The sequence below is a fragment of the Physeter macrocephalus genome, chromosome 15, assembly GCF_002837175.3.
Source record: "Physeter macrocephalus isolate SW-GA chromosome 15, ASM283717v5, whole genome shotgun sequence".
Taxonomy (NCBI): domain Eukaryota; kingdom Metazoa; phylum Chordata; class Mammalia; order Artiodactyla; family Physeteridae; genus Physeter; species Physeter macrocephalus.
In genome coordinates, this window is record NC_041228.1 from 24,683,102 (window position 1) to 24,710,684 (window position 27,583).

Below are 27,583 nucleotides of genomic sequence, written 5' to 3' on the forward strand. Positions count from 1 at the left end.
TGGATAGTAGAGATATAAAAATGAACAAAGCAGGCTGTGCTATGATGTAGTCTATATAACTTTTAAAAAAAAGAGTAATTACAAGCATATTACAAGAAACACTGCCATAGCAGTTGTTTTGAAATGTTATTGAAGGAGAGAGACTGACTACCTCTAAGTGTAGAAGTCAAGGAAGGCTGCACAGAGGATATTTGTACAAATTCTTGAGAGATGAACAAAAGTTTCAAACTAGTAAATTGTGTTTATATTGCTAAGATGTATAAAGAATGCTTTGAGTAGATAGTGCTGAATAGAAATATGATGAACCTATACCAAAATAAATAAAGTGTTCAACTTTGCTTAAAGGAACATTTACAGTCATATAAATAAACCTAAAAACAATTGATATTTTTAGCTTATTGATTATACAGATGTTTAAAATTAGATAACATAATATCTAATGATATTTTATCAGAATAGTTTGTTGCTTTATGATTTATTTTTGAAATTATTTCTTAATATTTACTTAAAATACCTTTCACAGCAATCTCTAAACCCCATAGTTTATTATTATAGCCCTAAGAGATTTCAATTCAAAGTTGACTTATAATAGTAGGACATATGTAATATTATTACAAAATTATAAGTAAAGAGTCCTGAATTTCTGGGATTATATTTTTTTAAATAGATGGTCACCTTCAGATCATCTACTACAACAGCATTATTTTTATACAGGAAATTGTGGTCTGGAAGAGGCCATATGAAAACCCAGTCTTCATATTGCTAAGCTAGTATTCATTCATCCTTCCATTTACTCATGGTTCAAAAGGGCCTAATGCACATCCTTTTATTAGGTGATATTAAGGTTAAAGTAATATAGATGACAACCATAGTTGGGTTTTCTTCCTCAAGAGGTTTATACTATTATACTAAGAGGTTATACTATTAAAAAAACAGTCATTAAAGTGTGTTTTACTCTAGGTAAGTTTTTTAAACATTGTTTTTCTTATATATTGTGGTGGAATGGTATTTCTTTTCTTTTTCAATATGTAGACAAGTTCTGTCAGCTGTTAATGAGCAGCCATGGTAGTTGCTATTTTCATGTAAAAATGTGAATATATTCTTCTGGAAAAGTTTCCATATACAATTATAATAATTATAAGCTCTCTTTTATTGTTCTTCTTAGCAGAAATTTAGATGATTATATCACCTTGTGGAGTCAAATATGTGTCATAAGCATTTATAGCCATTGCCACTACTTGTTTTGACATACTGTAGTCAATTCTTCCATAGTATATTTAATAGCTAATGATCATATTAATAGGATCAAGCAGGGTTTTAGCTTAGTTTATAAAGTAACATGAATTTATGTTTAACTGAAATTGAATATGATGTAGAGCCCCCCATAATGGCAGCATAAAAGAAAACCTATTTTAATTTACTAGTTTGCAAGTAGAACTTTTTATTATTTTCAGCTTTAAGGTAAGAGTAGTTAATTCAGCATAAATTATTCATTTTAGGTCAGCAATTTTAATTCAGACAAAATCAGGAATTTTTAAAAGTTTTATCTTAAGCAATAGTTTTTCAAGTAAGCTCATCTGAACTTTTAGATTGCCCAACAAAAAAGGGAAAACAATATACTATCAGACTTACATCAACACTAAATTTCCAGTTTATTTCAGAATTGAAACATTTTTTATTAATCTTCATAAGCAATATCACAGTGAGGAAGTTAGTTTATGGGGGGTTACTTAAGTCTTTGTGGATACAGATATATGTCCATAAGGTATCAGGATTTATTGAACATATCTCTGTGCTTAAACATATGATAAATTCAAAAGAAATATAAGGTATGGTCTCTATTTTCAAAGGAAAATTTGTAGAGATAATAGAGAAAAATTATTGGTCAATTCTAAGAGAAAGAATTGCTACAGCATGATATGTGAGTGAGGATGAGTTATAGCTGTCTTTAAACATGTGATGTGATATGTTATATGTAGGAGAGACCAAACCTGTTCTGCCATAGGTTGTAGAACTTAGTGTATGAAACCACAGGAAGGTACAAAATATATCATAGAGAAGACTTTTCTAACATTGAATTTTGTTCAAATATAGACTGTGTGCTTCAGAAAACAGTAAATTCCTAAATCACTAATAAGGTATTTAAGCATAGCCTGATGGACAAATTGGGTATTTAGAAAGCATTAAACATCAAAGAGTGTTGAAATTATATGACTGTCACTGTCCCTTATAATCCAAAGTGTCTATGAATCTATCCAGAGATCTTGTATATTAATTAATGTATTTATCATCATCGTCTATTTTCTCTTGATGTTTGAATTGACATGGACTTATCTTTATGGTTATCTCATTGTAAAGCTAGTGTTAAAACAACCATAGAAGTGGCTGACACTACCATCAAGAAAGTTAGATTGTCACTCTCCTTATCCCAGTAAATGGAAACTCAGACACATAAACGTTTTTCACAGGACCATTGCCACACATTTGCCTTAAATTCCAAAAACTCTCCATTTGAGGATCTAACTCGAGATTGCCTTTTAGGCAGTGTCCAAAACTACAGAGTTATTTTCTTCAAGACTTTCCTTCCTCCCTTCCTCCCTTCCTCCCTTGCTTCCTTCCTTCCTTCCCTCACTCCCTCCATCCCCTCTCCTTCCCTCCTCTTCCTTTCTCTCCCCTCCCCTCTCCTCCCTCCTTTCTTCCTTTCCTTTCTTTTCTCTATTTTTTTCTGTCTCTATTTTTCCTTTTCTTTCTTTCATTGTTTCTTTTCTCCTTTTTATTTCTCCTTCCCTTCCTCCTTTCCTTCTTATTATCCATCCATCCTTCCTTTCTTCCTTCCTCATTGCTGTCTTTGTTTCTTTCTTCAACAAAAGTTCACTGACTACTTGCATGTCATATTTTCTTCTAGTTCCTTATTATACAACATTGAACAAAATGAACCCTGCTTTTTGAGTTTATATTCAAATAGGGAGAAAAAGACAAGCAAATAAATGAATAATTACCTGATGGTAGCAGGGATGTCAGAGAAAACAACTAGCTAGAAAGAACTTGAGTTTTTCTTGCAAAAAAGAAAGCCTGAGGTGCCTGGAGTTCAGTGGACAAGAAAGAAAGTGGAGATCAGGTGGGAAACCGGCAGGAACTAGACCATATAGGCTCTGAGGCCTAGGTAAGGAGTTTTATTTCAATGTAAATGAGACAGGAAGCCATTGGTAGGTATATTATCTAATGTAACTTTTTATAAGACATCATTTTAGCAAGAAATTACATAAGACATTTTAAGTAGGTAGGAACAGGCAGACAAATTAGTAATGTATACGGAGGTGCAATTAATGGTTGATAGAGATTTTAGAGTCTAAGTCTTAGACTATGCTTCTCAAACTTCAGTGTAAACACAATCACCTTGCAGTCTTACTCAAATGCAGGTTGTGACTTGATGGGATTGGGATGAGATCTGAGATTCTGCATTTCTAACAGACTGCAGGTTCTGCTGATATACTGAGTAGCAAAAATTTACATGAGGATTATTATTATGGAGAGAGAGCAGTACATATCAAACAGTACCTGATCTCCGTCCACTCTCCATGAGATCTTGTTCTCTACTAGAACAATCACAATGTTGATAAACTATCTCAGATAACATAGTAAAAGCTAAACTTTAATTCTGTAAGAATGACTCTAATGGTGGGAAATTAATGAGTGGAAAGGATATTTTAGGGCAGATGAATTTTCCGGATCAAACTTAATGACAGTAATTAATGCTGTCAACTCTTAGGAATGACTGAGCAGATTACATTTGTTATGATTTTACTGGAAAAAAATCAATGAATGTATTAATAAATGATAAAAGCATTCCCAAGTCAGATTTTAACTCATTTATTACTTTTAATTTTTACCCTAAATCTACACCTTAAAATGATTTTTTAAAGTGTGTTATCGAATAACAGAAAAAACAAGGTTTTACTTTCACTTTATTTACCATGTTTCAAATCTTTGAAAGTCTGATAGACAGGAACAAAACATAATGAAAATAAGAATAAAAAATTGATTGCCAAATCAAAAATTTTCATGATTGAATAAATAAGCATCATCTTCTATTTTATATAAACGATGAAATTGCACTTGCCTGCTAGAATTCCCGTATCCTTCTTTATGAAAGTAACTGATGTATTGATTTTCATGCATGTTTAGCATAATAACAGAATAGAAAATTTATGACATTTTAAAATTTAGTTACATATGATTTTTGTAAGATACTTTCATTTATTAAATTAACTCTTAGCCTTTTATGTAAGAACTTTGACATTGTTAAAGTAAATACATATTTAACAGATAGGGAACTGTTAACCTTTAGGTGGGTGTACTACATATAAATATTGACTATTGTGTTCTTTATCAATATCTTGTCCTTTTTTGTTGTTTTTTTCACTGTTCTCTTGACTTTTTTCCTAATCATATTATTTTGTGGAAAATTGTGTTAATGTTGATATTTGTAGCAATTTAAAAATCCATGTCCAGAAATGTATCAATTTATGATTTAAATACCTGATTATTTATTGAATATCATCTTCATATTTCATTTCCACATTTCATCACATTTGTGAAATTGTGAAAACATTCATAACAGTAAATATGTTTTTATATTTCTAATTCTTTTACATTTTATTGAATAAGTTATTTTTAGGGAAAAAGAAGAGAAAAAATAATATGTTAGAATTTACTTGGTAAAAAAAATGCAATCTTAAAAGGTATTGGATAAAAATACTCCAAATGCCTGAGGATCTTTATGACAATATCCAGCAATGAAAATTATTTTTTTCACAAATGATATATCTGCAGATTATCATTTTAACAGTTTTATTCAGTGCTACTCCTTAAGGCATGCTTTTTGAGTTATTCCTTTGCAGAGATTTTAACAACTTCTGATGACCCAGTGTTTTTGTTTTCCTTTAAGTAAATCTTAGGAAGCATATATCTTTTAGCATTAACTGCAGCCATCATCTTGTAACAATGATCTTATTTCATAAATTGCATTTTTTCAGATTTTCAACCCCATTGTTATGCCCACCAATAATCATTAATCAGACATTTTGATAGCTTATTCTTTATATTAACATTGTTTCTCATTTTTTATAGAATGAGCAAACAAGGAGAAATAATAATAATACGTAGAGCTTAAAAGGGGAATCTTAACTTTAAAGGACAGAGATGGCAATGGTTTTATGTGTAACTGATTTCCCCAAATGGTTATCAGAGCTAATTATTTTGCCTGTGAATGAGATGATCACAATGTGAGCTTTGTGACTTTTAATATCTTTTTCCTTGTTAAAATATTTTGAAGGGGCTAGACTTCCTATTTGTTCTCAAAGCTGGTGCCAAAGTGGACTCCTCTGCCTTTTGGAGTATGAAGAAATGGTCCTATATTAGAGACATTTTTATCTTGTTCGGAATTATTTCAGGATATTTTCACCCACTTTTGCAACAAGCTGCTTCCCTTGCATGTAGTTTTCTAGAGCATATGGCTACCCTGCTGTGCAGGGAGTGAAATCACATAATTAAGCTTTACAATTTTAGGAAGAGAAGAACCTTCATATATGGCAGAACAGCATTGGTGTTAAGTTTGGGTAGATCATATGGTATATTTTTCTCTTCATATGTAATCATCATTTGTATTCTAAATCATGGACTATTGTTTTTTAGTGTTGATGCTTGATTGTTCGTTGTTAAAATAGTCTTCAAATGGCATTTCTTCATAATACCAAATGGGATTAAAGTGTGAGAAATTTCTAAATTGATTTTCTCCAGAGTCCAGAGAAGTTAGAAAATTTTCATTTAGTCGTCTTACATCTGGAGGAGGGTGTTGGTGGGGGGTGGCAGTGATCATCAACTCTCCTGAACTTTACCATTAGAAAGGAATGCAGCCAAAGTTGATTTACTAAAAAGACTGTATGGTAATTTGAGTTTCATCTAGCAGTTGGCCTTTTGCTACACCTTTTTATTCTTCTAAAATAAGGCATTAAGAAGCTTCATGCCATGGGATTATGCCTGGCACTATCAGTTAACAATTAATGTTATTCAGTATTAAATTCAGTTAATGAAGCTGGTTCTGCTCCATACTAAATTAAACCATGCTTAAAATCAGATATTATTGACTACTTAAATTTATCTATTATTAGCATTGCATTAAAAAAAATGAGGATAGGGTGTACTAATCCAATCTGTGATTTCCCAGGGCATACACTTGGGAGTTCTGATTGGATATATGGCATGCTGTTATTCATAGTCAGGTGGTGGTGTAGTTGCTATGATGGGTGTAGTTCAAAGTCAAATGAGTGAATATATTTTAGTAGTATATGTATTGGGCAATCTACTTAGCCCTTCTCCAGTTTTACATCTAGAAAGGAGGGAAATAATCTCATTTTGAGTGGCTATTTTGTGGTTTATAATCTCATTTTGAGTGGCTATTTTGTGGTTTAAATAAGACGGTAGGCAGAGTACCTATGCTTTAGACACACAACCAGTAAATGATACTGTCCTTCTTGAGTCTTTCCAAGAAGAAAATATGCTATAGTTACATAAAAATTTTATCAGGTAAAGATATGTGAACAAATTAAGGAAACGATCAGTGCAGAGTTTTAAATTTCTTACATAGCTTATTTCCTTAGAAATGAAACATATAGTCTAATGCAATATTGATAGAGAACTATGGAAACAACTGATATATACAGCTGTATTTAGCTCTGTTCATATAGATCTCATGTACAAGTTGTTACTAAAATAATGTGCAGCATCCAGTTTATCTCGGGTTTCTGTTAGTCCCACATTTTTTTTTTCTTGCCAGTTTTACCCTTGTTTCAATTACTCTCCAACCTCAAGACAGCCAACTCACTATCTCCTCTCTCCTTGTGAATTCCTATGCTTCTTGAGGAGATAATTGCTAGAAAAGAACATAAGATGTGTGATCTAGATTTCAAAATATTCCCTAGGAAACAAGTAAGCAACCAATGGTAGAATGATGAGCAACAGCCATCCCTATTTCTACTTAGATATTATCTGTTTAGGTATATGAGTCATTATAGACAACTTAAGAGATGATGTTTAATATAGTATCTGAAAAATCAAATTTCTAATGATTTTCTTGTGCCAATGCTATATCCATTAGTGTCCTTTGGGAAACAGTTGAACATGGGCTAATTCAAGGAAGGCTTACTTACAAAGGGATTATTTCTAAATGAGCTGATGTAAAGGAACCACAAGGGATAATGCAGCTAGAGTAGTAGCAGCTGGGCTGTCACCATTCCCAACCCACTGGGATGAGGGAGGGGAGAGATGTTGGACAGAGAGATATGTATATCAGTCTGGCATGAAAGGACTGGTAACCTTCAGTTAAGGGCACATTTTCAGTCAACATAATGGGAGGGACCCTGCAGGATAATCCTCATCTTACTTTCCTCCCTCCCTCCATCCTCCTGCTGGAATTCTCCAGAGGATCAGCGAGTCTGTTGATAGAGTCTAGAGCATCTCAAACTTAAATGTTCATAAGAATCACATAGTGGTCTTGTTAAACTGTAATTTTTAATTCAGTAAGTCTGGGATGGGGCTTGATAATCTGGTTTTCTAGCAAGTTCTTAGGTAATGCCAGTGCTGCTAATGTAATGCCACAGTTTGTGTAGCAGGATGTAGCCTATGCAGATCAACCTCTGTACAAAGAACAAGGAGGAGAATAGGTCTGGAAAGGCATGTGGACAATATAGTAGGGCTATGAGGAAAAATCATAGATGGGTTATGATGAGAGTGCTTTGTTGACTTCAATAGCCATGAATTTAGCAGCATAACCCTGTATCAAATACACTGTCAGAGTCCATCTATGCTTGTTTAAAACAATCCAGGTAGTGATACCAAGCCTTCATGAAGAACTTGGATAAAATATAATAATCTGAAATCAGAAGGATGAAGGAATATTGTTACTTATTAAAGTAATATTTTCTGGATATTATATTTAAAATTATTCAGTGTTCTTAAATTTGTAATGGAAGAATATATTCCACTGCCATCAGTCATGATACTCATGAACTGTGGTCACTCTTATTCAAGCAGTTGGCTTCTTTCCCAATTAGTCTCGTATTGGAAGGCATTACATTGTAGATAAGTGATCTCTGACATTGCACATAAAACAAATATGTGACATAAAATTACCTCATTTATTTTGAATTAGAAAACATTATAAACTTGCAGGTATATTTTTGTTCTTGAGGTCATTTGAGAAGTTTTGCCTAGTCTTCATGTTCTCTAAGGGATTCATGTGAAAGCGAGAGTCATTCTAATCATTAAAAAAAAGAAAAAACAAAAAAGAAAAATTGAGTATTATCATTTTTCATGTTACACTTTATAGTAAAATTATATTTGGTAAAGTTAATTAGTGAAAAGAGAACAGAAATTAAAATAAAACAAGCATGAAATAATTACCATTCAAAAAATATGAGCTATCAAAACAAAAAAAGCATAAGAAAATGATTGAATTGAGTGGCTCTTAATATTTAACTGCAGGACTAAAGATGATTAAAAATAGTTCATTTGAAGCTGTCAGAAAATGAGGATTGAAATTTAATTAAATTGATGGCTGAGACAGTTTTAAAAGTGTTGAAAGTATTCGTGAACCATACCAATGGTAACTCTTCCCATATGGTGACTTTTAATATGCCAATTATAAGAATCCCTAAAGAGAATATATAAAATCCCACATTTTTCTTATAATCCTGACATTTTACTGCACACCATAACTGTAAGACCTGTTACGCCAAGCAGTGCTGGTGCATCTGCTGGTACCTACGTAAGTGTTATGGATTTCTGAAGTTGTTCCATTTCTGGAAGGGAAGAAAGCCCACATAGGGAATTTAATGTCTTTATTCATTAGCATCTACTGTCTCTTAAATAAAAAATAACAAAATTAATTCAATCTAGAAGACCTGTGAAAATTAACAAATTGATTTTATAAAATATGATGTCTCCTTTTCACACTTGCAACTCTGTTCAGTTTTCCAAGTAAAAATTTTAGACTTATTCCTTAGTCTGAAGTGGTTGAAAAGTAAGATTTCAAAGATTTGGGGTCTAGGCTGATCTTGTTACAACTTTGAGACGTTATAGCCTTAGAATCCTCTTTTGTAAAAGTGAAAATGGGCCTGTTACAAGAACACCTTAAAATATGCTGAATAACTACACATATGTTCATGTAAGCTAATATAATTATATATATATATGTGTGTGTGTGTGTGTGTGTGTATTTCTATACATTTATACTAAATTTACTATCTTGACCAAAGAATTTGGGGAGGTTTATAACTTTATATAAAAAAATTTAAGTTGGAAATCCAGGGAGAGCTTATGAATTTGTATAACATTCCTACACAGTGAAAAAGACATAACACAAAGTAGTTTAAAAATTTTAGTATAGTGCATCCCCAATTGGAATGACATCTGAAACTGACTAGATCTTAATATTATAAATAATAATAATAATAAAATAACTAACATTTACTGAACTTTTGCCATGTCCTGATTCTTAGAATTTATTGTAGAATTTAAGTATGTGATGCAATGTATAATTGTAAATTTTCTTTCAACTAAAAATAGGGCATCATATAAATTCTGTACTTACATATTCAATATGCAAGAGTAAGTGCTAGCCGCAAACTAGCAGGGTAGCATAAGTAGACATTTAGGACTTTAAAAAATACTGAAGTGTCTAAACCATATTACTTATCAAAAAAATACAGGAGTGTCTAAACCATATTACTTATCTGTAGTGATTTTTAAAAGGCAGAAACATTGGATTTTAGGTAATTATAAAATTGAATATATATTATTTCTTTTAAAATTAATTGGTCTATCATTTTAAATTTGAGAATATTTTGGATCTTGCATATCCCTAACATATGTCTTTACAAATGAATTTTCAGTGCTATTGAACATATTTCATTGCACCATTAATTTTCTCATCAAATGAAGGCCAGTATTGTTTCTTTTATTTTAACATATTCTAAAATAAAATATTTTTCACAGACTCATGAACCACTTACTAATATGCTGCTGAATTTTCTATTATACCTTTTTTTACTGTGTAATCCAGAAATATGATTTACTTGCAGCATACCTTTAATCATTTTCTAAAATTATACTACAGCAACATTTATAAAGCAAATATTCTTTTCTCAGAAATTTGTATCCAGTGGTAAATCTTATATGAAAGATAGTAAAGCAGACACCACAAGAATACTACCTAGTTTTTACTGGCATCAGTGTAGTTTCTTGATATTTCTTCTTCTAAGGATAATATGGATGGAGTGACCAATTAGCAGCTTCCACGCTAAGTATGTTCTGAAGAAGAGTTCTGCCAATACAGGATGTAGAAAAAAGGTGTTAAATTGTCGTGTCTCTAGGCCTGTGACATGGAGCTACAATTTACTTTCAAACAAACAAAACTTTTCCTCTGAACATAGTAAAATACTTTTAGAATCTCTAAAAACATTTTAATCTTTGAGATAGAATTGAGAATTCTGATTAATTAGTCTTTTCTGCTTCCTTTGCTCTAAATTCTACACCTAAATACTTAAGGGTAAATGAATGAATCTCTTAGGAATGTATAGAGAAGTTAAACAACTTGTTCCATGTCTTATGGGACTAGAATACAGGTTTCCCAACTCCTGGTCCAGTGAGAGAAATGTCACAAATAACACACTGTGTTTTAACATTATCTAGGTCTATATAAAATCCCTTAACAAGTGATTGATTATATATTCTAATACCCATGTAAATGCATCTACTGTCAATGGTGAGATGTGCCATGTTCTCAAAATGGAACACACACACGCACACATGAACACACATTAGTTTTAATAACCAAAACAAAAACTGATGAAATTTATTTTATTAGTATAGTTTATTTATTGAGTATAAAGATAAAGATGATACTTAATTCAAAATAAAAAGGAATTATATATCTAGATAGCATGATGTCAAAAACAGTTTAAAAGGAGAAAGGCATTGTACATTTGAGAAGCTGAAGCAAAAATAACAAAAATAAATCAGTAGGATACAAGTGACTTTCTCAAAAGAAATTATTTTCCTTTTCATAAGGACCATCATATTCTCACTTAATTGTAGATTTATAATGCAGCTACTGCCACTTGCAAGATAAGTTATTGTCAAAATAAATACTGCAAATTTGGAAGATTAAGATAAACAGAATGTTTCATTTGTTTTATTTTTATTGTTGTATTTGAATATAATTTAAGTAGAAAATGAAAGGGTTTTTAGATGTTCTGATAACATTTACTAAATAGTGCCAATGTTTTTCTACAGGAGTCCCATACAAATCTAAAGTAGTTTTTTCCAATGAAAAAATATTCTGCTCACTAATATTAAACATGTCTGTTTCCTCTTTTTCATAGATAAATGTTCTGAAAAATTACAAATTTTCACTGTATATACACAGGAGTGAAATAGAATAAAAAATTATTGGTGTGTGACTTTTGAGATTATGTAGTGAAGAGTCCATCAATTTTAAAATAAGGAACTTGAAGCTGGGAAATGTTTTATGACTTTAAGTTTTAGAGGCTGGGTGATCGACGGACCACGTAAAGGTCATGTTTTCTAAGCCTCCAAGTGATGGTTGAATTCCCTTTAGTGCATCTGTGTATTGTGGTCAGTTTCCTAATGTTAAAGAATGGCACCAGCACTTTGTTCCTACTAACAGAGATTCTTCAACATAAAAATAAACTCATATGCCACCTGTTTCACAAAAAAAGTGTTGACATTTGAAACAAAATCTAACAATTTATCCATGTATGTGCATATATGATTAATCTTTATAAGGCGGCATTGTAATTTAAATAATTTCAATTAAGTGACTTTAGCCAATTAACCTGGAAGTTAGATGAGGTTTATCAGTCACCATCAGTTTTTTTTATAAGTTTTTATTATTCAAATTCTTTTTGAAAATAACCAAACAATAATTGATCTGGAAAATAGTACAGTTATAATCCTCTACAGTGGTTTAAACTGCTTAAATGAGGATTACAGAAACAAAATGTTTTTCCCTAGTGTCTGGGGCTTCCAACTAAACAGATGGATTTGATTGTTGGCCTAGTATATTCCTTTCTGCCAGACATTTTCTATATTATAAAATATTTTCATTATGCTAAAAAAAAGCATGAGTCAAACCAAAAAAGTAAAAAACAAAAATGAACAAAATTGTTTAGCATGTGAAAAGTGAAAAGCAGAAGAAAATAAAGGAAAGGGATCTTGGCACATATGTCTACATGTCTTGCATTTAATGAAATGTATTAAAAATTTATTAGAACATACATATTTTTTATGTATTTAAAATAGCTTTACACATGAAGGTGCTTCATCTTGAACATTCATTCTTTTATCACTTCTTTCCTTCCTAATTCATGATTAACAAAGGAAATCCTCCAAACAAAATACCTTTAGTTAAATAAACCAGAATTTACAATATTGCATATATTCATTCAATCATACTACTACAGACAGATGCTTTTAAAAAATAAGGTTAGGTCCCTTCAGAACCAGGAAACTGTTTAAAGCTTCTTGGCCTCAGATGACATTTTCTTAGCTAGGTATTGTCCCTGACCTCACCAACCAAATAGTCAAATTTAGATATAAGCCCATTACATAAACCTAGTTTATACACACACACTCACTCACACACACACACACACACACACACACACACACAGAGAGTTGTTTTCAAAATCCTTTATTTCTAGTAACTGAGCTCTTTGACCCTCTGGATTTTTCTTCAATTTTCTCTTTTGGGTTTACAATCTTTTCATTAAAAAAAAAAAAAAAAAATTCCAGATTTGTGTTAAAACTACTATGAAATTTTCCACCCCCTTTTTAATACTTAAAGTCAAATCTTATAATGCAGAGAAAAGTAGAGGTAGAATTCCTACTTATAATTCATGTTTGGATTGGGAGAATCTAGAATTATGCCTCAAAATACAAAATGTAAATTTTGTTTAAAATAATTTTCAGGCAGCAGGAAAATTTACAAGAGGCAGAGCTAAATTTAGAGCAGCCAACCAAATACAACTGTAGGACTAAACTTTAGCTTACCTTGGGGGCTGGGGTGTGGAAGAGAATTACAATGAAAAACATAACTTGAGAGAGATGTAGTCATTCTTTCACTGTAAATAAAGGCCCTCAGATAAAGAATCTCAAAACTATAAAGCAACTGAGCAGTCATCTGTCCTAGCTACTTATTTTAAGAGAAGAGACAGGTAAAAAGGCAGACTCTTGTCCAAAAATCAACAACTACTAATTGCTAAGAATCAGGTATCTTAAATAGTACTCCAATGATCATTTTCATATTTTTTATATGTACTATGTATAGATAGTTTACAACTGCGTGTTTCAGTAAGCCATAAGACTCTGCCTCTACTTCTCTACTTTTGAAGGTAGTGACAAGAAAAAAAATCACCTTAAAATGTTTCAAAGGCAATAAAATATCCTTAATTTGAACTAATTGGGTAAAATGGCAAGTAAGATTTAGTGAAATGATCATTTTAAACTATCTAACAAAAATCAGTTTTGTTTTTTTCAAATTCACGAAGTGAACAAAACCTAATTGCCTAAATGTTTCAAGCTATCATTTCTACCTATAAACCTCATAAAATGCATTATGTAAAAAATTCAAATTATAATTGAGGAAGCTAAATATATCCCTTGGATTCTTGTTCATGTGTTTTTTTTAAAGAAAATAATTGTTATTTAAATATCTCATTAGATCAGATTATGTAACATTTTTAATTAGTGGGGTGAGGTTTTAATTAAATAGTTTTTCTTTATTTCACTTGGTGTCATTAAAAATTTAAATAAAGTAGAAAGTAGTCTTCTTAACTATAGTTTATCCCTTTAAAAATTATATAGCAGCTGTAGTTAATAAAATAATTTATACTTAAGAGGAAATAATACTTTTTTCCTTCATCCAAAATACTTGAAAAACTTTTTAAAATGTTCCAAGTTACTTCACTGAATTTGTATGTTTTTTAAAGCAAATCCAGTCATATCTACTTTAATATAGTACACAATGAAATATGCCAGCCTCTTATGATGTTGATTTTTAATATAATAATATCAAAAAGAGTAGCAAGGTAATTTAGATGAAATCCAAAAAGTTGTAATTCACTTTCATTAATTTTGTACAATATGGACTGAACATCGATCATCATTCACAAGCAATGTGTATGAAAGGAAATGGTTATTGGCAGAAATACTAGAATGTATTTTAAGTTTTTTCAATTATGTCATTTCTTAAATGTGTCCTAATATTTCAATTAGGCTAAATTACCTTAAGAGTACCCTAGTTTATTTTAAAAACCAAGCTCATTAAATTCATCCCACTTTTGTAATGTATCACTATTTTTATTTTTCTAGTTTAATTTATTCCATAAAATTTGATGAATTCAAATGGTTTATGATAAAGAGTTAATGTTTTGCTCTTCTATAAAAACTGGGTAATGTTAAAAAGTACCTATACATGTATGCAAGATTCTCCCTATAGTACACTTAAAATTCTTTTATACTGCTTGATATTTTTACTGCCTAGTGATCAGATTGCTATTTTTTTCTTCTTTATTTTCTTCTGGGTACCCTATATCAGGCTTAAGAAAGCAGTTTTTTTAACTTGCATAATTCCATGCTAACAAAATTTGTTAATTTGAATTTCATTTTAAACTTGTGTATCCTGATACATGTTTTTGTTTGTTTTCTTAACTAGTGAAAAAGGCCATAGATTTTAAATCTAGAGGATTTAAATTGTTTCCAGGGAAAGACAACAGCAACAAGTTTTCTATCTGTGAGTGTACTCTTTTTTTTGTTTCTTTCTCTAGTGCAAGAGTGAAGTTTGTGGTGTCTGTGTTGTTTGTGTGTTTTATAAAAATGTTTGTGTATTTACCAAATTAACTGCATTAATATTTATTTAACATGCATGATTATTCAATATTTTCTCATATTTAAATGCATATTGAGTTATTGGGTTATTGTGGTAAACTTTGGAGCTCAGATTGTTTCAAAATGTAAAAGAAAAAAACTCTTTTGATCTAGCATGTTGATAATATTCTAGTTTTCTAATTCTAGTATGTGAGATAAAAAAATAAGGGAAAATCATCAAGTTAATGGTTTCTTGTAGGAATTTTTGTTTGAATGTATCTAAATTTCAACATAATTACTTTTCTAAGGAAAAATTTCTTTAAATAGCAATTTTTCATTTAAGGAAAAATATATTTTAATTTGAGTTAATTTATACAAACACTTAAGTCAAATATTTTGTAGATGAATTAACTAGCTAATTAATTTTTGTTTTATTTTGAAAATCTCATGAAATGAACTGAGGTACACATATTTATGTGCTGCCCCAATACACAATTTTGCTTATTAACATTCAGGGATTTATAGATGATCTGAAGTTCACCCATGAATCTCAGATTAAGAGTCACTGAATTTGAATATTCATTGTTATATTACCATATATGAACATAAAATAAGAGTTTTAAGAAAGCTATGCATTTTTTCAATATAAATCAATAGCAGTTTGTAGAAATACCCTGCCTTACTGTTCCTGCAGATACATATTATAAATTTTAAAAGAAGCCATTCATGACACCACATCTGACTTCTAAAATGCCTTATTGATAATAAATAAGATTAGTTATTTTAAATAAATATTACCTTTTTAGCAAAAATACATTTTTAACATTATTTATTTGTTTATTTATTTATTTTTGCGGTACGCGGGCCTCTCACCGTCGCAGCCTCTCCCGTTGCGGAGCACACGCTCCGGACGCGCAGGCTCAGCGGCCACGGCTCACGGGCCCAGCCGCTCCGCGGCATGTGGGATCCACCCGGACAGGGGCACGAACCCGCGCCCCCGGCATTTGCAGGCGGACTCCCAACCACTGCGCCACCAGGGAAGCCCCAACATTATTTATTTTTATTCAATTCCAAATCATCTAATGAAATGAGTTTAAAACTATTTCTTAAAAAAAAATCATTCATTAGAAAACGATTCTACCCACATATTTATTGAGTTGTATTTGTAACAGTAAATGGCACAAATAGAGCAATTACTTCACTTATCAAGAAGCAAACTTGGAGCCTGTTGGTATCAAATAATTTAAAGTGTCCTAATTTTAAAATGTGATTTTTCACATTTTGTTAGATTTGAGAATACGAAACCAAAAATAGAAGATATCAGTAGGAAAATGTCAAATTGGGTTACCTGTTTGGAAAGCATTAAACAGTTCATTTCAAAGTATTTAGCTGTATAAGTATGATTTATTGTTATACTTTTAGGGTTAAAACATATTTTCAAAATTGATAACAGTTCTTAGGGAAAATAATCTACAGTATTTTTCATATATTAATTATTTGATACATTTCAGAGAGAAAGATAATTTTCCTATACAAGAAAATATAAACATAAAGTTGTTAGGTGAAATTATTCTGACATATCAAATTTTATCATGTCAATATGAAGGAAATGATGCAGACTTAAATAATTAGGTTTACTACTTTTTTCTAATATTTTGTCTGGCTAATCTATTTATTTTGGAAATCTAAGAAGAATTACAGGCTATCACTTTCTTACCCTTTCCTCATTTTGGTTACACAAATGTTATTTTATATGCTTCATGCTTCAGACTTTCAGATGTCCTGGGAAAATTAGGCTATTTATACTGAAATTAAGATGTATTCAACTCTACATCATCAACAATTATAAATATTACAATATATATAAATGTATCATAGTAATATGCTGTACACCTAAATCTTACACAATGTTACACGTCAAATTTATTCAATAAGAAAAATGTGTATGTAACTTTTTATACTTGGTATATTGTCTTAGTGGACATACATATTATTTTCATTGTTCTTGTACAGTGGTTTATGAGGGTGAACAAGAAAGAGAATTTTAGACATAACAGTGTACCTGGGGAAACAAACAAACCCTGATTAAATATATATATATATTTTTTTAATTTAAAGAATATTTACTTTTAAATTGTCAGGAGTAAAGTTAATATTTACTTTTAAATTTGTCAGGAGACAAAAAGAAAAAAGTTACTCATAAAGCAAAATATGTTAATTTACTTCATAATTTTAAAATACATTTTACATTTATCCATTACAGCTTATATGGGAGATAAAATATACTCTTGTGCTTTATTTTTATTTTTGAATAGAAATAATTCAACTTTCATCAAGACAGATTATGCCAATTTTTTTAGCAACAGTAACAAGCCAACATTATTTTAAAGTTATTTTCCTACAGTTTTTTCCTCAAATGTTTAATAGCTAGTTACAAATATATTTTCTCTATGTTTGATCACAGAGAAAGTTATAATGCTTTAATTTTTGTCATTATTATATATCTGTTATCAAGTAGGCATTTCGGTCTTCATCTCTTTGAATCGTTAATTTAACACAGAGCCAGATAATTTTAAAAGGAGACAATTTTTATCTGACATTAAACTTTCAAAGGAAAAAAATAATAATAAAGCTTGTGTTTTTTTTTTTTCTACAACTTATAAAGCTTGTGTTCTTTGAAAAAACTATCGATTCAATCACTAGAACTTCCAAGAGTGAGCATAATTATGGAGGACATGAGCTACACACATTTCCAAATTGCGTCTTCCCATAATAGCACATTTAAAGTTTAACTAAGAAACAAATTAATAAGAGATTCAGGAAACTGCAGTGGTGTTCATGGGAAGCATTTGGTTGTTTAAATGGCTAATTCAGATTCTTTTTCCTACTTTAGTACCTGAACTCTATGTAGTCTCTTTCCATCCCTTGTTGTTGTTTATCAAAGAGAGTAGGTTTGCAAATTAAGGAAAAAGTATTTTTTAATTTAAAAAATAAAAATAAATTTTTATATTTTAAAAGTTGAATTGAGTGAATTTATTCTTGCCAGTTTTTCTACTGGGCTGTTCTAGAATTTTAAGGTGGAATTATAAAGAAACTGTGAGCTTTCCCTAATGTATTTTTAAAAATTATTTCATCTTCTTCAAGTCCATACTTTCATGCATTCTTATTATACATTCATTTCACAATTCTATTTGAACTACTTCTCCATGGCAGCGCTATGCTAGACTAAGAAGGTAAAAAGAGTGAATAAGATACAGTCTCAGTTGGCAAGGATCCAACATTTTATTGGGAAGCTAAATGAGTTAAGTGGCAACTCTTTGTAGGATATAAAGTTAGTATAAAATAACATTCTGTCCACATGATGTTGGAGTTCAGAACAAGATCCAAAGCATTCTATTTTATAAGGTGGAATAAAATTTTTAAATCTAATATAAAAAAAATTCTAAGATGCACCAGCTGGATGAGGTAATGTAGAGATGACTTTTAGTAAGATGACTTTCAGGATCTAGTTATTTTTATCTTTAGAGTAGATTATGTGCTATGTAAAATAAGCTTAAGAAAACTTGCTTGTAATAACAATATTTTATTTTGATGTTGACTAATTTTATAGTATTTTCAAGCTAGAATATACAATAATATAGTACATTAATTAAAATTCCTATAGCATATTTTATAAGCACATATAATAAATATACTTCAATGTTATAAGAAATGATAATTCATCCAATTTTTTTTTTTTTTTTTTTTTTTGGTGGTATGCGGGCCTTCCTCTGTTGTGGCCTCTCCTGTTGCGGAGCACAGGCTCCGGACGCGCAGGCTCAGCGGCCATGGCTCACGGGCCCAGCCGCTCCGCGGCATGTGGGATCCTCCCAGACCGGGGCGCGAACCCGGTTCCCCTGCATCGGCAGGCGGACGCGCAACCACTGCGCCACCAGGGAAGCCCCATCCAATTTTTTTTAATTCTATAAATTCTTCCCTCTCTTTTTGTCACTGATGTGTGGGGAAAAGGATTCATATTGCATTAGTACTAGTAATAATAATAATATTATTATTATTATTGTCCTTAAAGATCAGAGCAAAAAGGATATTCCCTGTAGTTATGCTCTTTTCAAAAGGCAGGACCCTGTCCATGTAATTAACTTTTAAAGAGCACTCATGTTCTTTTTACAAGTTACTATTCAAATTGAAAGAAGTAAAAATGATAAATATTTGTCCAGTTGTTTGAATGGCATTACGTAGTGAAAGCAGCTGATTGAATGGATACTAACTTCATTTGAATGTCTTGGCGTCACTAGCTATGGGCAGTTATGTAGCATCTAAATATCAGAAAAATAAGAGATTATATACTTTGTTCTTTATTTTTTACTTTAAATTTTTTAATTAAAGAACACTAAATACATGTATCATGCAGCAGCTCTCCCGTTATCTTTACAATTTAAGTTGGGAACTTTTTCACTATTGCAGATGTCCAAAGACAGTGGTTTAAAGGACACTTTCAAACAGACAAAAGTAATTTGACAATTAAATCATAAGAACTGGGATTAATTAAGTGAACATGGTGAAAGTTATAAATATGGTCTGCATTCTAAGATAAAATATTTGGAAAAGTGTTTTGAATTTTAAATATTGATGCCCTTTCTCCTTTCTGAGCTTTCTGTACAGGATGGAGAGCTCAGGGGTTAAGAGTAGAATTTCTTGAATCAGTCTGCCAAGATTGAAACCTAGACTAAGGCAGAAAGTGGAAATAGGACTTTAGAAATGTGTCTTAACGTCTCTATGCCTCAGTTTCCTCACCTGTAGGAAACATATAATAATAGTAGCTACCCTTCAGATTTGTGTGAAGATTAAATGAGCTGATACATGTAAAGGGTGTAGATTAGCTCCTGACACATAGTACTGTATGTTAGCTATTGTTAAAATTTATATTAACCTAGGCAATAATGATGAAATGGAAAAAATGAAATTTTTTATTATTTTTATTTTCTAATGTATTCACAGACACGTCTATTTTTACCTATAATCTGTGTTATAAATTTATATAATAGTGTAGGAAGCCTAAGTCATGCCACTTCTTTTTCTTATCTCTATCATATGTTAAAAAAGTTACATTTTAATAGCATATACTATAATATTTTCAAAAGTCAGTTAAAGATAGGATAGTTCTTCCCCTAGAAAAAATACTCTACTCATTGAAAACAGTGTACAACACATTGTTTTTAATCAACCTACTAGGAAATATTTACTGAGAAGTCATTAACCCCCATCTAGGCACTGTGGGAATATTAAAATAATTATAAGTTTTTCCTTATCTTTATCAAGGGTATAATATATTTGTATATATGACTAAGGAATATGAAACTACTAACAGTATGACAAAATAATTTAAAAATTAAATATAAAATTGTTCATGTCATATAAAAAGAGGGATTAGAAAATCTGGAAAAAAAATGAGAGACTGTATTTTGCAAAAAGTGGGACTTGAGCTGAGTCTTGAAAATTATATAGAATTTTGATAGAAATGGAAAACATGGAGACCTGGAGAAAACACAAAGCATGGAATGAGCATGGCTAACCAGTAAAATTGCAGAAGAATGAAGAATCTGTTGGACTTGAGTTATGGATGTATATTGGTGGCTAGTGGGTAGTAGAGTTGATATACTTAGAAATCTAGAATCATAGGATATTTGGACAGTAATGAAAACTGTGTTTGAGAAAGTTTAGTTCTAGTACTCAAGATGAATTGGAAGAGAATGATAATAGAGAAACAAAAGCATCAGTGATTAAGCTGGATTTGAGCATGCACATGAAATGACTATGAGAATTTTGGTGGGTTGACCTAGTAGGTCATTGAAGGAGCAGGACAGAGCTTGGGGAAAAAAATGACAAAACCATATATTTGAAATTCTTAGCAAAGAGGTAATTTTTCAAGCCATGAGGAAAATATAAAATATGGAGAATTATGGGTCATTGTCTTTGAATTTGCCCTCTGTATGTGATATCAGCTAAAGTAAGAGAGTGGCCAAAACAAACATAAGAAGGAACAAAAGCCAGAAAGATCAAAAGAAATTAATTAGCAAGTCAGCAGACCAAGAAAAGCAGAAGTATCACATGCTTTGTGTGGATTGGTGAACTTGTAATTTGGCAGCAATAAGGATACTGTTGAGGATATTCAGGAAAGTGATTTTTATAGAATAAAGGGTGCAAACACAAAATTTCATATCTAATTGAAAATTGACAACTTTACCAGAGCTATGACTGTTGGGCCATCATCTGATCGTTATCTTGCTATCTAATAAATCAATATGAACAGGTTGACAATCTGAACTAAATGATGCAGGGATCCAGTGGTTCTCAATATTGACTCTACATTAAAATCACCTGGAGGATTATTAAAAAAAAATCAAACAAAAACAACAACAAAAAAACAGGTCCACAGGGTCCTACCCAAAGTAATTGCATTGGAATATCTAGACATAAAAGTTAAGCGTCTTTATTCTTTTAAAAAAGCTCTAGGGCTTCCCTGGTGGCGCAGTGGTTGCGCGTCCGCCTGCCGATGCAGGGGAACCGGGTTCGCGCCCCGGTCTGGGAGGATCCCACATGCCGCGGAGCGGCTGGGCCCGTGAGCCATGGCCGCTGGGCCTGCGCGTCCGGAGCCTGTGCTCCGCAACGGGAGAGGCCGCAGCGGAGCAAGGCCCGCATACCACAAAAAAAGCTCTAGAGGTGATTCCAACCCACAATGTAGGACAAGAACCATTGCAAGGTTTACATTTTTCCCTCTCTAGAGTCTCTACTCAGGTCCCATTCTTTTCTTTAAAACGCAGATAAGTTGATTAAGAGGAAAATAGAAGTTACTCTCTAACTCACTATAAGATTGAATTCATGAAACAATATCACTCAGATATTTCAGAGCTTATCTGGTTTAATGATCTTCCCATTTGAAAAAAAGTGCTGTCTTGGGGAATTATTTATTTACTGTGATCACATTCACTGAAAATATTAATAAATCTTTTTAATAATTGGGTATTCTGAAGAAACTGCTGAAAGTGTACAATGGCTAAGTAAAACACAGTCATGGAAATTGTTAAAGGGTAAAGCCCTTATTTTGATTTTCATCATTATATCATAATTCAATGACATGCTTGATAATTTGCGCCACAATTTTACTTTCACATTGGCAGACTAAATTCTTTGTTATATACCAAATAAAAAGTGGTAATAACCTTAAACGTTTTTCCACAGGGTCTTATTTTTCTATTGCAACTTTAAAAATAATAAGTACCCAAACGACACTGCCCTAACTACTGCCAAGAATTAATGGAAACTCTGGCACTGATACCCTGGGAGTGCATTACAAGAGATTTCACTATTTGATAGTAATTAAAAATAAAGTGTTAATTTTTAATGTGTTAATATTCAGATTAGTAAGTCATTGAATAGGAACATGAAACTTACTTTCTTATATGTCCAAAAATAGAAAAAATGTTTTTGTCCTCATTATTGATTTATCAAACTATATTTAACTTTCTATATATAAACTATAGTGATTACAATAACAAAATACAAGAATATACTTTATGTACAACTTTAAATGAATAGCATCCTTGTTTTTCTAATCATATATGTTTTGATTATTTTTTTCTTTTCTTTTTTCTGTTGTTCCAGTAAATGAGGGAGGTATTAAAACAGCTTCCAATTTATGCCCAGATCCAGGAGAACCAGAAAATGGGAAGAGAGTTGGATCAGATTTTAGGTAAGATTTTAAATTGTTTATTTCATTATTTATTTTGTTAAGGTTTATTTTAATTTTAACTTCAAATATAACTAATAATACGGAGATGAGACCTGGTGACTTAAAAGTGTGGCAGCTAGATTTCATTGATGTGTTACCATTAATAATATTTCATTATTTTAAAGTGACTAATCAAATTTATTAGGATACTTTTTGGAGTTTAAATGATTAATCTATCATCATGTAGTAAGTGAAGAATCATGGGATTTGATTTGAAAGACATGAGTTTGAATTCAACTTCTATTGCTTATTAATTGTCTGATCTTTGTTAAGTTATTCAATCCTGTCTGCCTGAGTTTCCTCTTCAGTAACATGTATATCAAATTTACCACATAGAATGGTGAGTTTCAAATGAGGTACTGCCTGTGAAACCTTCCTGCAAATGTTCTATAAACATTTTATATGTAATTTTTAGAAGTAAATGTAACTTGAATAAGTTTTATCTCTATCTTAAAATTAGTATTTATTTTAAAATTTGAAATTAGTTTACTTACAACATAGAAAATGTATGTAGTAGACTATGGTAGCCATTAACTTACACTGTCAAACAATATTTTTAAAAAATCTTGAATTTTCAGTAGTCCTCTGTAACATTTTACAAATAAAAGATACAAAAAAATCCTATAAAATAGTAAGTGATAATTTAGTTAACATTCACAAATACTTATTTTCACAAAATATTCATGATATATTAAATTTTAAAAATGATAATGGTTATATTTACACATACCACACATTTACAATCTTTTCTTCTTTATATTGTTTGTATAAAGGACAAATTCTGTGCTAAAGAATATCCCTATGAATAAAAAGATAGTTCTTATAATAAAGACCTGTGAAAATTTTGTCCCCGTGGATCATTCAAGTTGACTTAAAGTTATATTTTGATACACTTGCAGTGGAAAACAATATTAGTTCAATATGAATAAAATTGTAATTTTCTAAAAATTCTACAGAACTTTCTTTAACTAGCCTGATAATTAATATGGATAATAATGTTTGAAAAAATCACTCTAGAAAGAAATTCAAAAGACCTGGGAAACTAGTCCGTCTGATCTTAATAAACTAAGTGACTATATTAAAAATCAACTAAATCTCTCAACTTCAATAATTAAAAGTGATATTTCATAGACTACAGAGTGGTAAACAATTTACCTAGTATTTTTACATGTATTCCTTATTTATTATAAAATGCTATAAGGTGTTTATTATTTTATTCCCACTTTACAAATAAGAAAACTGAAACTCTTTATCCCGCTAATAATTTGATGGAATTGAAATTTGAACTCGTTACTTCCTGATTCTAAATCCTGACCCTTTAATCACTATATTACATTATGCTTTGAAACCAACCTTCATTCACATCCCATCCTTGCAATAAACTATCTTGTCTTCTCCAAGAGTTGGTTTCGTCAGATCTATAAGCAAGGATAATATTACTTGTTTCATGGATTGAGGGAAAGATTACATGAGATAACGAATTCATGGTAGTAATCATAAAGCTTAAGACAAGTATTCAATTAATTCTAGCTTCTATTATAGTATGATAAGGTAAATGAAATAGTTATCATTAATATTTATTTGGTCTCACTTTTTTCAAAAATATGAGGTTTATTAGAAATAGACTTAATAGGAATATAGTGAGTTAAATTACCTTTTAGTGAATTTCAAATCATAAGATTATCTTACAGTCATGTTTCAAGACCCTGATAGATGTTAGTCATCAATAAGCTCACAGTCAGGCTAAGATATAATAGAGTCATTATAATTTAAGAACATGTGAAATGTCATGGAGACAGAAGAGGTATGGTATTTTGGGCAGCTAGGAGATGAGGGTCACAGAGGCAAATGTTGAGGTGGGTTATGAAGTATGATTGGAATCTGGTATAGAGAGGAAGAGAAATCCAGAGACCATATATATGTTTATACATTCATTGTCTACATATATTGTTTGCCTATTATGTACCTGGCTTTGTACCAGGAACAAATAAAACACTTAACAACAGACATAGTACATGCCCCCCATAGTTCTTCAGATTTAATGGCAAAAAAGACAAACAATTAAATGAAACTCAAATTTTAAAAAGTGCTGTGAAGTCAAAAAATAAAATAAAAAAATCAAGCTTCTGTGAGAGAGGATAAAGATGTCAGAGTGGGAATCCACCCAGTGTAAGAAGGTCCCACTTTCATTGATACCAGAAGAATTTTATGCCTCTAGCCTACAGGAAAGGAAGAGCCTCACACTGAGGAAGAGCTTGATGAGCCATTCCAGGAAAATAAAGATTAGGTAGTCTAAATTATAGAATGTAAATTGAAGAAAAGCACAGAATGCAATAGAAAAGCGGTAGAATGAAGTTGAGGAGATGTGGAGAAAACAGATCTCTTCTTCAGAAGAAGCAAATTGGCAGCCATTCTGCTTAATCTGCACTGAAGATAAGTTTTGTTTTAAACACACAGTGTTTTTAAAATATGTGAGTCAACATTTAAAAATCAGGAGATTTCACACACACATACACACACACATGCACGTGCACACACATTTTTGTATTCCCTTTTCAGATTTGGCAGCTAAAACCAATGTACCTTCATTGCAACATCTACTGGAACCAATTAACAGATGTTCTCTTTAGGCTAAGCAAACTCTCTGTTTCACAGTGGTCACCCCTAGGCTTCTTCACTCATGTAGGTCACCTACTTATTATGGGAAGCTGTAAAGAGTTTTGAGAGAGAGAGATGATTCAATTTATATTTTTGGTACATCATGCTTTATACTTTAGATAGATGGATTGAAGAAAACAAGTTTTAGTTAGAAGGCTACTGCAGCAGTCTGGGTTTAGGATGGTAGAGACTTAGACTATGGTGATAGCAGTGAACTAGACAGACTCAAGGTATCTTTTGGGTCTTGGACACTCAAAATTCTCAGTGTCCAATGATATTTGATGTGGAAAGTAAGAAAACCAAAAAGGATCATCCCTAATTTCCTCAGCTTGAACATCATGAAATTGGGGTAAATAATTATATTTAATTATGTGTGGAAGTCCAGAGGTTTTGAGGGAAAAAAATAAGAGTTCTGTTTAGAGATTGTAAACTTCAAATGACTTAGAGATTTACAAGTGGGAATGTTAAGTTCATAGGTGAACATAATTAAAGTTCAGAGATAGCAAGGAAATATCAGTATGTAGATGTTATTAAGAAACCTAAAGCAGCATGAATAGATGACATTAGTTAGACAGTGTAGAATGACAAGAGAATCTATGACATAGTCCAAAGTTCTATGCTATTTCGTGATATGATTGATTTTAAGAAGCTATCAAATCATTCTCACGAGTGGAAAGAGAAATAGGCATGAATGAAGCAAGGGAAGGAAGTCCTTTAAAAGGGGTCAGGAATTTTGAATACAATTGAAAATGATGAGGACAGAAGACTGTCTCTTAAATTTGACAACATGAAGGTTGTTGGCAAGAGTGATTTCATTGGAGTGACAGAGGTTGAAACAAATTGAAATAAGCTGAAGAGTGAATAGACAGTTCAGATAGGTAATAGCTTTGGAACATCAAATTGCATAAAGCAGAAGAATAGTGGAGCAGTTCTATAGTCATTAGGAAGTCAAAAGAGATTTTCTTTTTAGAGATACAAGAAACTAGAGCATGTTTATTGGTTGATACAAATAATCCTGTAGAGAGGAAAATACTGATGATAGGATAGCTTCCTAGTGGGTATAAGTAAAGGAACATAACTTTTTTGGAGAAAATAAACATGATCCCAAGGACAGGAGGAGTGCTCTAGAGCCTGTGAGCCACAACTACTGAGCCCACATGCCACAACTACTGAAGCCCGCGTTTCCTGGAGCCCATGCTTCGCAACAAGAGAAGCCACCACAATGAGAAGCCCGTGCACCGCAAAGAAGCCCCTGCTTGCTGCAACTAGAGAAAGCCCATTCGCAGCGGAACATAACTTTTTTGGAGAAAATAAACATGATCCCAAGGACAGGAGGAGTGCTCTAGAGCCTGTGAGCCACAACTACTGAGCCCACATGCCACAACTACTGAAGCCCGCGTTTCCTGGAGCCCATGCTTCGCAACAAGAGAAGCCACCACAATGAGAAGCCCGCTCACCGCAAAGAAGCCCCTGCTTGCTGCAACTAGAGAAAGCCCATGCGCAGCAACGAAGACCCAATGAAGCAAAAAAAAAAAAACCCAGAGATTTTGTGAAGGGAAAATGAGAGAGCTTATATTTAATACTTTTACTCTGGGAAGGCTGCATCAAGCAAGACCATCAAATTTATACATATATATATATAAATAAATGAGAGAGAGAGAGATGGGAATGGATGGGAGAGGAACTTTGAGAGAAAAACTGGAAATAGTCGTTACCCGATAGTGGGAGAGCAAGTTTGATATAGAAATATTACCTTGCTAAGTAATTTTGAGTGTCCTTTTGAGACTGATGATAATGAATCTGCCTAGTTATATGATTTCTATCTAGAATTACTAAGCTTCCCAGGTACAAGCATAAAAAGGATTGTGCAGAGGCATGATAAAATTCAGTGCATTCAGGAAATTTCTAGTGATTCTTCTAGGCATAACAAATAGAAACATGGATGTGGAGCAAAGAAAATTTCAAGCAGAGTTATAGGTTGGGGGTCCTTTACAAGATAAGTGGATTAGATCATCTTTCAAGTTCAGTTTCAGCTATAAACAAGACCGATTCAGAAATAGCAGGTAAAATATTTTTAATCTGTTTCAGAAGGGAAATAATTTTTGTGTTTAAAAAAGTATAAAACGGGGCTTCCCTGGTGGCGCAGTGGTTGAGAATCCGCCTGCCGATGCAGGGGACACGGGTTCGTGC

General features: G+C 31.8%; 1 protein-coding gene across 3 annotated transcripts in view; it reads left to right on the plus strand.

The window, feature by feature from the left end:
- Positions 1-27,583, plus strand: part of CSMD3 (CUB and Sushi multiple domains 3) — a 1,193,315-nt gene that overhangs the window by 455,222 nt on the left and 710,510 nt on the right. For 2 of the 3 annotated variants that reach the window (XM_024129404.1, XM_024129405.1), the window contains 2 exons: positions 14,795-14,872; positions 22,609-22,696. In XM_024129404.1, coding sequence (XP_023985172.1) covers positions 14,795-14,872; positions 22,609-22,696 — 166 coding nt within the window. The remainder of the gene's footprint in view (positions 1-14,794; positions 14,873-22,608; positions 22,697-27,583) is intronic. The other variant, XM_028500327.1, reaches the window with a different exon arrangement.